Below are 15,604 nucleotides of genomic sequence, written 5' to 3' on the forward strand. Positions count from 1 at the left end.
ATGCTTGTTGATCTGGAAGCGACCCACGTTGGCGCTGAAGTCAAATCCATCCCGTGTGGGAAACCGTGTTTAGCCGATGATGTCGCACTTGTTACCACAAGTCCGAAGGCACTACAAACTTTACTAGACGTTGCACAAAGATATGCTAATAAATGGAAATTCCAATATAATGCATCGAAATGTAACATACTAACATTCGGCTGTGCATGCCTAAATTATGAGTGGACAATCAACAACAATGCAATTCGTATTGCGAACAAAGAGACGCACTTAGGAATCATTCTCTCCTCTAACTTGAAAAACACCGATGCCGTTGACAACGCTTGCAAGAAAGGACGTAACATGCTACATTCTATCACTCGCATGGGAACTGATTGTATACACACTAAACCTCTTACACTTGTTAGTATTTACAAGAAAGTCATACTTCCGTCGATACTATTTGGATGCGAACTATGGAATAACTTAACTAAATGTGATATCCGCAAGCTTGAAACATTCCAGCACTATGCTATTAAGCTCATTTTATATTTGAGACGATCTACGCTATCCGACATGTGCGAAAGTATAGTTGGAGTACGCAGAATCCAGAGCGAAATCTAAAAGAGGAAATTGTACTTCTTACGTAATATTATCGAATACACACCCACTAGTGTTCCGAAAAGCATCTTTATACGCAGACTATTCAAGTATAAAGACCCACCAAAAGTAAAGCAAATGGGTTTCATCCCCGATATTTAGTCTATCTTAGCCAAGTACAATCTATTAGACTTCATACAGTGCTATATCCAGTCCGCAAATTTTCCGTCAAAGATCCAATGGAAGCTTTTTGTAAAAGGGGCTATAGCTATACATGAAGATCGGTCGCTTCATGAGAGAATGGACAACGATAGTGATTTCGTGAGATTTAAATATGTTCACTCCACATATGATAAACCATATCACATACTGCAAACACCGGATATTGACAATAAAACAGTGCTGTATATCTGCAAAATGATTACCTGTATTCCTGGAGAACAACGCATTGTATGTAATTTATGTGATAGGCCACTATACGACATTTTAAGACATTTTGTAACAAGCTGTACAAGAACATTTCTACTGAGAGATACTTTTATGACGAAAGTGATTGATTATTATGGTATCCAGCCATATGTAATTATGTCTAACCTTTCTGAAGAACTTTTGCTTCAGACAGTATTCAAAGCAAAAATTCCTAATTTCGAATTTGAAGATGATGAACTGTCAGATGAATTTACAAAGGATTGCGCGTATCTCCTCAAAAAGTCAGCAGAAATCTACTTTCACGATGTTGTGACATGAGCTGTATTAACTAGCATGTAAAGTGATATGCATGTAGTCGCGCGATTTTATCGCTAACAGAACTTTGATCTGAACTTTCAATGTAAATAGGTCTGTTCCAATATATCTACAATGTATATATGTTTTTTTTTCATTTCCATGTACTCTCAACTTTTGAGGAATAAAGAATGATGATGATGATGATGATGATGGTGGAGTGGAAAGGTGCTCGACACGGAGAGGCGGGCTTCTAAAATATGAACCTCGCAATTTTATTGACTTGTTCTAGTTGACTATTCTGTTAAACTATTTTTATGAAATTGTAGAAGTGAATGTAGATCATGCTTGTTTCTGTCTTGAATAATTGTGTTGAAACAAAGAATTGCAAGATCGTCATGGTACGCTTAACGTTGCATTGTAACACAATATTACCATTTATGTAATGTGATTTATATTTATATCAATCATTGCGGAATGCAGTCGAGTTCGACCTTTTAAATAATCTGATTTGGACCGATTAACTGTTCTATCTGACTATTCAGTGTGGTAATCTCCTGGCGACATTATGTTGGTTATCATAAAAAATACTGGACTATATACAATCAAAATGGACAGTCAATCTGTGAGACTGAACTTTTCTTCGGTAAGATAGCCATGGTTGTAGGACAATTGAAACATATTTCGGAACATCACATTTTGAGATCGTTATTGTGTTTAACAAACGTTGTTCACTTGGTCTGGTATATCGCTCACATCACACCATATATTGACAATAATCACATTATCACTATCAAGTGGCCCATCGCTTCATCAAGTTATCATCATTGACAGCCGCAATATCCGCCCACGCGCAGCCGGCCTGATCATGACATATATCACGCGCTGGAGGGCGCTGGAAGCCATCAATCAGGGGAACATATTGCCTGACAAATCGGCCGGGCACCACACCGCCAAAATACTTTTCTTTTGTTGCATTCAAGCTTATTTGTCATGTTTTGTCAATGCAGGTGGAGCAAACATGTTTATAAAGAAGATATTAGAATGGTCCTAATGATTCGATTTAGAAATAAAGCCAAAGCTAAAAACCTTACCCGAAGGATTCATTTTTTGAGAAGGAAAGCTCTCCACTTCAGTAGCATATCCGTAAAGCTAACTAGCAGAGTAGGTTCCAAAGTTCCATGGGGTTTCTATGAGTTATCTAGCAGAGTAGGTTTCAAAGTTGCATGGGGTTTCTATGAGTTATCTAGTAGAGTAGGTTCCAAAGTTTCATGGGGTTTCCATAAGTTATCTAGCAAAGTAGGTTCCAAAGTTCCATGGGGTTTCTATGAGTTATCTAGCAGAGTAGGTTTCAAAGTTCCATGGGGTTTCCATGAGTGTAAAAGCAGAGGAAATTGCTGAAGTTTCTGAAGCCCCTCCTGCATCACTTGAACGGTTTCAAGATACCGTTCACATCTTCTCGTCTATATAATAGATGCTATGGTTTTATTTAAAGTGAAGAAACCTTATTCGTGTTTATTAAATGAGTAAGTTAGCTTCATTCCGAAACATTCTAAAACGGATATTCGATTTGCGCCTTTTTTCGTGGTTTTCAGGCAAGTCAACAAGCTTCCTCGTCACGTTTCCTATAGTTTATGACGACGGAGAGCTGCATACAAGTTTGTGTTTATCTTAATTAACTCCCACGCATTGCTGATAAAATGTTCATATCGGCTATAGACATTCTGATGGCATGAATCAAGGAAATAAAACTAGAAAACCATTAAACTGTTTGAGCAGACACCGTAACAGCTACATACAACATCCGACCTGTACTGGTTTACAGTGTACCGTCACGTAACCATTCCTTTTACTAACTTGAAACATATTTCAATTAATTGAACTGCACATCTTTGTCATATAGCTTTAACATGCAAAGGGAATATCTACTTTTCAAACTACAATAATGTATAATGCATCTTCCTTCGTTAGCTGTTAGTTATGTTTTTTCCAATTAATTAACTTGACAGTTTCCTTAGTAGCCAAGTCTTAATATTTATAAATATCATCTGACCACGTCATCATTTTGTTACATCATTGATTACAAAGTGGTTACGAAACTAATATATACTAAAACAGACAATTTTAACCAAATTGATATAAAGCGATGACTTATCTTGCGTATATATAGACTACTTAAATATTTTATTCATTTATTTTTGAGAATTCTATAACTGATAATGCTGTTAACTAAAGAAGGCATCCGAATTAGCACCGCCCAAAATTAAATGCGCAATTCCAGAGGCACTTGGAGTTGAAAACTTGAGTTAATTCTACATCCTTTTCATGTTATTTTCTAATTAATTATATACCTTATATGTTATAGGCTGTTTCGTCGTCCAAAGGTCCGGCATCGATGCTAATTGTATTGATAAATACAGGCAATTAAAATCGGGCCTTGTAGAAATTTGAAGTCTGTGTGGAAAGGTGAGTTAGTCGAAATGATCAATCCCCAACGTCTGCGGTGTAATAGTTGTTTTTACCTAGATGGATAATTTGACTTGTGACTTGTACACTATTGGTGCCTGTGTTTGGCTTTAATTTTGTGGTTGCTCGTGAATGTTGACACTCGTTACGTCGTCTATTGGCATGTGTCTGTCAATCATTCCAGAGGCTTGGCGTGATTTCAGGTTTTTGAATTCTCGGTTCTCGATATTGTTACATGTCAGATAGTTTTATCAGTCTCCGTGGACATTAAATATAGTATTTTTTTAGTTTGAGATTGGAGAATCTATAAACATTTATAAGCTCTTTTAGGCTTCCAACTCATCTTCTTGAGCAATCAAAGAAAAAATATAATAATAGACCTCGGCTTTTTGAATATGTGAAAGATGGGTTACTCAGAATTGTTAAGCTGTCTATTCCTGTTCAAGTTAAGTATTATTTTGAATTAATATGGTAATAAACTGAGTTAACAATGAATTTCTTCGTTATTTCACTCCCGTGAAAACCAGGTATTTATAGATTTTGTATTGGCACACTACTAATTTCCTCTCTTCACATTTCAGCCAGCGATGTATGCAGATATCAGTCCGCGTACCTGCTGCACTGATGATAATGCTTATATTAATATTGTAGTTCTAATAAATGTCAACCGATATATTGTAATAACTCAAAAGATCGATATTGCTGTATCATCTGAATGTGCCTAGTAGTTAATTTGCTATCTTGTCCAGATTTATAAGGCTGATGTCATAGATGAATGAGACGTCGCTTGTTCTATTGGAACATCTGGTTCTGTTACTCCTTAAATTTTATATACAAATCTGCTCTCCTTTATGGAAGTGCTTCCTCTTTTATGTCATTACAGAATTAGTTTTTTTTAAATCTATAAGGATTGAGAAGATGGTGCCTTGTTATAAATAGTTTGATATCTGTGGTATTATCGATGCGCATTGTACATTCTTTTGTGATTTTTCTCCACTTTGTAGAACAACATATCTTGAAAGATAGAAGGAGAACACAAGTAATATATCTGGTAGTTGATACGATCGCCTTATTTGATAATGGCGTTATCGTGAGTTTCAATCATTCATCATAAGTAAGATTATGAAGAGATTTTAGATACTGATTATTCAAATAATGATCCTTCCAGAAAAGTAACATCCAAAGCTTAGGTAAACAATGTAAATGTATAGTTCTCATTTCGTGCATGTTATTAATTTGTAGATGTACATATGTAATCATGTTATGAGTGACATTATTCAGTTACAATCAACAGGATTACAATGTACATAATACAGCTGTTCCCATATGCCATTGTTGACACCTGGCCTTCACTACAGAATGTGTCACGTTTGGGGTTTTAGATTAAAAAATGTAATACGAGTGTTAAAGTGTCAGACGGCTCATATAACTTTTGTATTTATTTTTTTAGTGTACATTAACGGTGAAAGTTGTATAAATATATTTTTGCCGTAAATTATCATCATTTATACATAGGTTTCCGCTTATTTCTGCTCAATTGTTGTGCGCCGGAGATATTTATATTTTTGTATATTTTGTTGTACAAGTTATTAGATTTCTGTTAATACCAAGTAACCTTCACTCTAAGTTATTACCTATTAATGATTTGTATTTATTGTGGGTTTGAAATAGTTCAGAGAAAGATATTTTCGTGATAATGCCTTAACGGTTACTTGATACATTTGGTATTAACACAAACCTCACAACTTTTACAACCTATGGAAATAGTCTGTTTTGGGAGAATGAAAGTTTGGTGCAAATATGCGAAAACTAATCTTTAACATTTTGTATTGTTATAAAATATAGAAACTCTTACAAGGACGACTCTAGAGAAATAAAATATAGAAACTCTTACAAGGGAGACTCTAGAGAAATAAAATACAGAAACTTTTACAAGGGCGACTCTAGAGAAATAAAATATAGAAACTCTTACAAGGGCGACTGTAGAGAAATAAAATATAGAAACTCTTACAAGGGCGACTCTAGGGAAATAAAATATAGAAACACTTACAAGGGCGACTCTAGAGAAATAAAATATAGAAACTCTTACAAGGACGACTCTAGAGAAATAAAATATAGAAACTCTTACAATGGCGACTCTAGAGAAACAAAATATAGAAACTCTTAAAAGGGCGACTCTAGAGAAATAAAATAAAGAAACTCTTACAAGGGCGACTCTAGGGAAATAAAATATAGAAACTCTTACAAGGGCGACTCTAGAGAAATAAAATATAGAAACTCTTACCAGGGCGACTGTAGAGAAATAAAATATAGAAACACTTACAAGGGCAACTATAGAGAAATAAAATATGGAAACACTTACAAGGGCGACTGTAGAGAAAAAAAATATAGAAACACTTACAAGGGCGACTATAGAGAAATAAAATATGGAAACACTTACAAGGGCGACTATAGAGAAATAAAATATAGAAACTCTTACAAGGGCGACTGTAGAGAAATAAAATAAAGAAACTCTTACAAGGGCGACTCTAGAGAAATAAAATATAGAAACTCTTACAAGGGCGACTCTAGAGAAATAAAATATAGAAACTCTTACCAGGGCGACTGTAGAGAAATAAAATATAGAAACTCTTACAAGGGCGACTCTAGAGAAATAAAATATAGAAACTCTTACAAGGGCGACTGTAGAGAAATAAAATATAGAAACACTTACAAGGGCGACTATAGAGAAATAAAATATGGAAACACTTACAAGGGCGACTGTAGAGAAATAAAATATAGAAACACTTACAAGGGCGACTATAGAGAAATAAAATATAGAGAAATAAAATATAGAAACACTTACAAGGGCGACTATAGAGAAATAAAATATAGAAACACTTACAAGGGCGACTATAGAGAAATAAAATATGGAAACACTTACAAGGGCGACTATAGAGAAATAAAATATAGAAACTCTTACAAGGGCGACTGTAGAGAAATAAAATATAGAAACACTTACAAGGGCGACTATAGAGAAATAAAATATAGAAACACTTACAAGGGCGACTATAGAGAAATAAAATATAGAAACACTTACAAGGGCGACTATAGAGAAATAAAATATAGAAACTCTTACAAGGGCGACTGTAGAGAAATAAAATATAGAAACACTTACAAGGGCGACTATAGAGAAAAAAATATAGAAACTCTTACAAGGGCGACTATAGAGATATAAAATATAGAAACTCTTACAAGGGCGACTCTAGAGAAATAAAATAAAGAAACTCTTACAAGGGCGTCTCTAGAGAAAGGTTAAAACGACAAAGTGTCAAGAGCATAACAAACATAAACACTTTATTGTACAAATAATACAAAAAGGCAAACAGGTCAAACCGCATTTATGTACAACATGGACACAGCATTAGTATGTACAATGTCCAATACCATCAGTCCATGTAAACCTTTCCCGGACATTATCCTTAGTCTATCAACGATCACAGGAATGCATGTAGATTCCACTCTTTATCACATTTCTCTCTTAAACCGCTATTGTAGTAGTAAGAAATTATCAACTAAAAGTTACTGATGAATCGCTATAAAAGAGTGATATAATTTAGTTAACTTATTCTAAATATTCTAAATATTCTAAATACATCATAGAAATGAAAAGAATCTCTTAAAAGTTTTTTATGAGTTTCCATAATCCGGACACACAATGCAGGATTGTGGTCACCACACTGAAAACCTAATGGTTAGGGAAGCGTACAGTGGCATAAATACTGTCGTGAACGTTGTTTAGGGATTTGCTGAAAGGGACCAATGATTAACTAATAAAATAAAACATTAAATTTGTTGATGTTTTAACGAAGTCTCCACAATCAATTAGGTAGATATTTTGGAAATTAAAATGAAGTTAAAGGTAGACTACATCATTGTTAGGGTCAAATTGAAATGACAAATTGACATTTAATTATCTTTTATTTCATTTTTAATTAGAACTGGGCTGTAATGTCAGAAGGAACTATCTCTTCATATTGGAGTAGATGAAAAACTACAGAGAGAAACTTTTTTTATTCTATATCCTTTAGCGAGGTGGAATCCCGACAGGCGCCATTCGACATACTATGTAGTGTGAAAATCTAGCTGAGAATACGTGGGCGATCTCTTCAACGAAATGGCAACTGTCAATATCCAGACTTAATACACAGTTCACATCTCAAGGGATACACACGGAAGCCACAGTGGCTTTATACATTGAATAAAAACATTTCCTAGAAAGCAAAGACAATATAGAAGTTTACACATGTAACTGCTGTGATGTTCGGAACTAATGGTATATCCATAGACCAAAAATTAAAGATATTACCACCAAGTTAGAAATACCGATAGTGAACAGTTTTAACCAAAAGTTAAAGAAAGTTAGAAATACCGATAGTGAACAGTTTGCAATACCAAAATTAACAAACACTTGTTTACACATACAGTATAAGGAAAGACGACCATTAAATGAAGAAGTTGCGATTTTGTTTCTTTAACACACATATCAAATCAGACAACTCAAACATTTGTTGTTGGGGGTTTTTTCGGGTTTTTTTGTGACACAAAATTTTGTTTCCTTCCGATCAAATAAATACTGAAAACTTCAAGTTTGAAAAATCAATTAGCCGTTTCTTGTGTGACCTAGAGCTCTGATAAAATCCCATTATGTTTTCGTAATATTTTCAGTCGTAAAAAATAAAACAAATTGCCAAATAATAGAGTTGATAACCTTATGACTATATTTCTTAATTTAAAATGCCGTAGTGAATCAGGATTGTAGTAACGATTGGGGAATACTAGGATATTCCGTTATTTACGCTCTGTTGGTGCCACAGTGCACACGTGGGTAAAATCACACATGAGAGCCGCTTTGTATAACCTTTGACCCCAGGTATGTTTGTCAACTCGACGCTAATGTATTGTCATCTTATTTTACTGTACATATTTGAAAAAATAAGTAATGATAAATTCATAAGGATCATCGATGTTTCGTTTGTAGAACAATCATAAAAACATAATGGGACTTAAAGGTTAAACAAATGATAAATCAGAGACAGACCCATCGAGACGAAAAAGAGAAGCACCGTTCCAAAATTGGCCAAAATATTTTTAAAACCGCCATATATCAGTGCATTCCATTGATCACGATCAGCAAGTTATATAGGTACTGTCTGTTGTGATTTCGAGGTTGTTGAAAGGGATGCAAACAATTAAATAAGTTTGTTTTCTTTACACCGGTATATCGATACAACAAAAAACTTTCCTCTTTATAAAAATGCAACACTTTGACATACAATGTTGCAACGAACTGTTCGTCTGGCATTCGCCACATATTATATTAGTTTACTCTTTTTCAAATCCGTCTTCTTAAGTATTGAGACGTTCGTATGTGCTAAATCCGTTGACGTTGTATCGCAGATTAAAATGTTTATGCTGATGACACAATAGAATACATACGAAACACATATATATGACTATTTTGATGAATTCCCGTGCGATAACAGTATTACACAGTAACTGAGTGAGGTGAGGGGTGGTGCTGAATCATCATTCTTAGTCAATGTACATAATAACAGGTAGTGACATACAACACATTTCTGTAGACATATAACCTATATATAGCCCTCCCCAGTCAGTTGTTGGATTCTACAATTCACTTCCAGTCTTTACTTGGGACTTCCGTCATGGGCCAAAGCTTTCAGCTCTACCTGAAATTACAAACAAATACAGAGTCAGAAATAACTAAACTTGTGACTTTTATTGTATGATTGTCTTAAGTAATACTCTTCATGGAGACAACACTTTAAAGTAGATCTCCCTTTACAGTATTCATTGCTCAAATGCACAACGCATATTATGGACGTTTCCCTTAAATTACATTAGCCACTTAAAGCAAAATAAATGTGAAATGAAAACAAATTCCTCTTCATAGCTTTAGAACAAGATGATCCTCACCTCCTCTGTGTCCGACTGCTCATTTTTCAATTCAGTTGAAGGCACCTCTTTCTTTGCCATGGCCTCCTGTTTCTTTCTTTGTCTGTTTTCAAGTGACTGCAGTTGCTCCATGTCTTTTATTGGGGCGTTTTCCATTTCATTAATCTCCTCTTCTGCGTTCTGGGATTCAGCCTCGTTCTCGGCCTCGAGCTCTGCAAGAGCCTCCATTTCAGATTGATGTTCAGATGTGACCGCCTTGTTTTTATTTCCTGTCAGTTCACCGGAAAGAAACAGAGGAAGTGTGTTCATAAACGGGCTCTCCAGTATAAGCTTGTTGCTGCCTGCACCAGGTCTCATCTAGTTAAAAAGCAAGATTTCACTCTAATAATTCTTATATTGATATCACTACACAATCGGAACACAAATGTCTGATAGTAGGGAAATAGAAATTTTAGGAAAACGATTGCATAAAGAATTAAAGAACACAATTTCTTTGTTACGAAAACCAATAGCAGTCAAAATATTCTTCATCACGTTTATACTAGAAAATAAGTTTAAAATATAAACAACGCATAATACAGAAACCAAACATTTTGTTAATACCTGTTTTGGATTTAATGGTCCAGGTGATGACCATGCATTGTAGGTTCTTACGTTTTTGTGTGTCCTTGACCCTTGAAAGCGCTTACTTCCGGTGTTTACTTTGCTTCCGCCTTCCTGAGGAAGTGCCAAGAGATCGATGGTGGCCTCGGGGATTTCCTTGACCCTTTTCTGTGGAATGTAACGAGTGTACTCTTCTGACGACTCATCAGACTCCTGGGATGATGCTTCCTGGGAGGACGAGCTCGAGGAGGACGAAGATGAGGAGGAGGAGGAGGATTCACTGGTGGACTGCTTTGAGGATTCATTTGACTCCTCAGAGTCATTGTCAGAAGATTCCTCTGATGAATCGTCACCGCCGTATCTCTGTTTCCAGTAATAACCTAAACATTAGAAAGAACGATGAATACACAATATATCGATTATTTTGAATGTACTGAATACTAAAATCTTCAGTTTTCCGCTACATTATTGATAAGTGTTTTTACATATCTATAGAACTGAACAATTTACCTAATATATCTTATGCCATCATATTATGGCGTTAACTGATGATAAATATATGTAGAATATTGACATATTTATGGATTATGTTTGCCATCTATCTTCCTAAAAGAGGGTTCCTAATGCTATAACCTGCGTTTCTTTAAGGAAATATCAAAAATAATTCAATAGAAATATTTTGTATGAAATTCTAAAATACTAACCAGGATGTTTGTTTCCTCGTTTAAAGTCTTGGTACCGGCCACCAGCTTTCTTCTCAACGCGCTTGGGCATCTGTAAAATAGAATCGTCTTATTAGAATGGTAATAGTACTTTGCATATAACTATTCGGTGACTTAGTTCAAGATTTTTTTATCTATCGAGAGTTTATTGAATTGGAGGCTGTCTCTTACAAAGCACATCATAATGAACAATATTGTCTATTTTTCTGTTCATCTCATTCAAACAGCCTTTGGTTTGAAATATGGTTTGTCATGTTGCACGCTGAAGCACGTTGAAGTGATCAAATGACCTGACACAACTGTCAAAACCAATTGTCAGCACTGAAAGTCACCGATCATACAAAATACGATTGCCGTCCTAACAGTGTCACAAAGGCTGGATTATCTTAACGATGGACTCATTTTACAGAGACAAATGCGTTTGAGTTGATCTAATGTATGAAAACAGTTGTTGACTAATTATATGATCCATATCCAACTATCAAACGTTCTTTTTGGGAGGGATTATAGTTGGATTGCTTTAGTTTAAATATTTTTTGATAAGGGAAAAAATGCTCATAATTATTCTTTTATTCCGGACAATATGCTTTGCTTTAATCAGGTAAAGTGCACATCATACACGTCCAGCATAGCATGACATTATTGTGAGACAAATAGCGACAACTAGATTTTTTATTCGTATTGCCAACGAAGCATTATTGATGATATTGAGTTTGGTTTGACTTGATAGAGAAGTGCACGATGTGAGTGATAAACACACTATCTACGTCTATCTAAAGCTCAACAGTTATGTAAAAGTGATTTAATGAATTTTCCATGAAATGTGATTGCAAAACATCCATAACTTGTGTACGCGATTGTACTTACGATGGAATACGCTATAACCAAGCTTAGATTCATACTTAGATTTCTTGATCAAGATTTTATCCGTTTGATTTTTTTTCATAATATTTTATTGCTGCTGTTTCAACAACGTGAATCCTAACACTGACGTTTTAATTGTACTTTATTTCTGTAAACATATTTTATTTTTTAAGCTAACAAATAAACATTGAGACATTTTTCAGACTTTTATTTTAGTTTCTTTACTATTAATCTTCATTTTTTCACTGATGCCCATATACACCCTTCATTCCTAATGATTTCAACATGACATGTAAAACAAAAGTCGCCTGCTGTCAATTTGTATATAGATGTTCCACATTTGCAGATTGGTGAAGACTATAAGAAAGTATTACGATCGATGTCATGATACCCACAGGATATATCTTACTTCCTACTGCGCTTTGTGTATTGATTTAAAAAAACCAAATACATTCCCACTGATGCCACCCAATATCTTAGCACGTGTCATCGATGCTGTCAATGCTAACTGATCCAGAGCAACCCGTCGTAAATGCTCTTTGAACAATACAAAATAATATGAAATAGTTGCTACTCTTTCGGACATATTCTGAGTATTGGTTTTAACACTGTAGATTCACGGAAACATACAAGTATCAATGACATCTTTTGAGTTGTTGTACAATCATACTAAATGTGACGTCTGGTGTGTTGATGAAGCAGATGTTACTTACTCCCATGAAATTCTTATTCGACGGTTCCTTTGCTGATATATCTTAGGCACATTGTTTCTCAGTTCAAGATAGCATCACGGTCCTCGTTCACTTCAAAGCCAAAAGTGAACTTATGTCAATAAAGAATTGCAGTTTTTACATTTTACCATAATGTTTTAACAAAATTTCCTTTCAGAAATGAAAAGCGAGGGTCAGGTCAAAATAGGCTTTGACAATGACACGTAGATCAGCAAATTCGAATTAACCTTGCATCATGGTTTTGACGTCAAACAGTAGCCATGACATTGTCTCCTCAACCATCCATAGATGAGATATGAGTATGAGTGAGCCACGCTCCGCCTAATTCCCATTAATGACCAGGCTTAGTGCCTACTGTTAACGCTCTTACCGTGTAATGACAAGAGCAACCCCCAAAGTCTGTTATAATCACATAAGGCTGTTTATTTTACCAAACACTGGTGGATAAGCAAATGGTTATTGACTTTTCCGGGAGACCTCGGTTCGTGATTTATGCCTATTTAGATAGCTCCCATGGGATCAATTACACTGATGGCATGGAGAAAATGAAGCGAGAAAAAAATCATCAACTTTTAATGTATTTTACCAAATTTTGAATTATGGTTAGAATTGATTCGATATGTATTTCAACAGTTATTGCACATTACTTTGTCTTATATTATATGGTCGAAGATATACCGAACTTTGTCTTATATTATATGGACCAAGATATACCGAACTTTGTCTTATATTATATGGACCAAGATATACCGAACGTTGTCTCATATTATATGGACCAAGATATACCGAACTTTGTCTCATATTATATGGACCAAGATATGCCGAACGTTGTCTCATATTATATGGACCAAGATATACCGAACGTTGTCTCATATTATATGGACCAAGATATGCCAAACTTTGTTTTAAATTATATGGACCAAGATATGCCGAACTTTGTCTTATATTATATGGACCAAGATGTACTGAACGTTGTCTCATATTATATGGACCAAGATATGCCAAACTTTGTTTTATATTATATGGACCAAGATATGCCGAACTTTGTCTAATATTATATGATCCAAGATATACTGAACTTTGTCTTATATTATATGGACCAAGATATGCCAAACTTTGTTTTAAATTATATGGACCAAGATATGCCAAACTTTGTTTTAAATTATATGGACCAAGATATACCGAACTTTGTCTTATATTATATGGACCAAGATATACTGAACTTTGTCTTATATTATATGGACCAAGATATACCGAACGTTGTCTAATATTATAAGGACCAAGATATACCGAACTTTCATAAAGCAAAGCCGGTTGTCTCTATTCTACCACTGTATTGATAGAACATTTAATTAATATTTGCAACCATAAAGCTTAATACATGAGTGACAACCAACTATGCTATGTCAATTTGCCTGGACGATGGTCTTTATAACGAACGATTTTAAATCCGTTCCTTTTTGAAAAACATATCGTGCCTTGTGCAACTGTATAATTACTACCCCTACTTATTGCTCATTACTTTAGGAGTCATTGATGGTCCATTATCGGTATACTTCGACAGGATGAAGGTTTACTGCATGTGAGAACTATACTTAATAATATGTAGTTATAAAAGACTGATGTCGTCGATGCGACAATGACTAGACTAATCAAAATCTAGACACATTGTTTAAAATGATAAATGTGTAACAAAGGAATCAAAGCCATAAATTGTACATTTCTGATAAACAATTCAACAATAACATGGTAAAATGAGATTTGTTAAGCTATCACACAACATTTTAGACGGATAGTAAGTTCACTGTTACATATGGAGATCGAGACAAAACCATCATTCACGCCTACCAACGTTCCCTTTACCTAGACATTCGATTACATATACTGGAATTACATGTTGCATATATGAGAATATGGTTGCATATTATACAAAACATGTATTTTCTACAATGGAAATAGTAATTCGAATTAGAATGTGAATAATGTAAATGATGTGGTATGTTATGACATCGCCAGTTGTATTTTGTGCGTTTTGGTAAACAAGAGTTAAATGATACATGATGGTGATGATGTTTGTTCAATTAACCATTTCTTTACACTCGGCTGAGGAACACTAATACCACACAACGCTAGCATCAAAATGGCTTCCTGTCCTAGTTACATCTAATTACCCTAATTACTGTCCACTTCAGTTATCTGATCATTGAATCGTGGCTACTTGTTTTCTATGCAATGCAAGACCTAAAGACATATGATGTCAATAAATATGTTTCTGCAATTAGATGAGTTGACCGAATATCACTTTCTTATGTATAGGTTATGAGCCGATGTAAGTCATATATGTTGGTAGATAGAACACTTGGAGGCTGTTAGGCCGAATATCACTTTCCTATATTATATTGTATTATATTATATTACTGAATCTATAGCAATAACACTCCAAACATACGGAGGAGCATATAACACCATAATACAACAATAATGAAACAAAGGTATTGCGTTAGTGAGTACACCTAAATGCCAGACACCAATTAGGAAAGCACTTGTCTACGAGGCTCGTGAGCAACCGCACACGGTACCGACACTTTTCTATGTATGATTACAGGTTATTTGATCGAGTCTTGACACCGAAGAAATGCCATGCCCTTCGAATAGTTGGAAATGTTTCCTGTGTAAATGTTTTCATGATGTTAATGAAATAATAACCATGGGAAGCCCATCAAGTTATGTCCAGGAAGCCTTGGAAATGTCAGCGATAACTTTTATTACTGTACAACTTTAAGTGCTTTATGTCAAAGCTCACAATTCTAATGCACTTATACACGTATTTGAATAAGTAGAAAAGTTATCATTGCTGTATTTCAAAAAGGTCTTGAAATCGAACCTAACCCAGCGGAAGAGTTTAAGAAGAAATCAGCCGGATTTTATGGAAATTGTCCTTTGAAACCGCTGTAACTTTTA

General features: G+C 34.8%; 2 protein-coding genes across 4 annotated transcripts in view; one reads left to right on the forward strand and one right to left on the reverse strand.

The window, feature by feature from the left end:
• LOC138319744 (uncharacterized) lies at positions 1–1,326 on the forward strand. Its single transcript, XM_069262879.1, has 2 exons — positions 1–402; positions 1,198–1,326. Exons 1-2 carry the CDS (start codon positions 1–3, stop codon positions 1,324–1,326), a joined length of 531 nt encoding a protein of 176 aa, XP_069118980.1.
• A 5,761-nt stretch (positions 1,327–7,087) lies between these two features.
• The window catches only part of LOC138319131 (uncharacterized), a 42,904-nt gene continuing 34,387 nt past the window's right edge, over positions 7,088–15,604 (reverse strand). For 2 of the 3 annotated variants that reach the window (XM_069262063.1, XM_069262062.1), the window contains exons 5-8: positions 11,031–11,100; positions 10,327–10,706; positions 9,745–10,080; positions 7,088–9,497 (exon numbers count right to left, since the gene is read on the reverse strand). In XM_069262063.1, the coding sequence (XP_069118164.1) occupies positions 9,456–9,497; positions 9,745–10,080; positions 10,327–10,706; positions 11,031–11,100 (828 nt within the window). In that variant the 3' untranslated portion in view covers positions 7,088–9,455. The remainder of the gene's footprint in view (positions 9,498–9,744; positions 10,081–10,326; positions 10,707–11,030; positions 11,101–15,604) is intronic. The other variant, XM_069262064.1, reaches the window with a different exon arrangement.

Source organism: Argopecten irradians, chromosome 3 (assembly GCF_041381155.1).
Source record: "Argopecten irradians isolate NY chromosome 3, Ai_NY, whole genome shotgun sequence".
Taxonomy (NCBI): Eukaryota; Metazoa; Mollusca; class Bivalvia; order Pectinida; family Pectinidae; genus Argopecten; species Argopecten irradians.

Excerpts from the sequence above, each read along its gene's own strand:
- LOC138319744 (XM_069262879.1), top strand. The coding sequence starts at position 1 with ATGCTTGTTGATCTGGAAGCGACCCACGTTGGCGCTGAAGTCAAATCC. Across the intron at positions 403-1,197 it reads ACACTAAACCTCTTACACTT|ACAGTATTCAAAGCAAAAAT; the intron begins GTTAGTATTTAC and ends CTTTTGCTTCAG.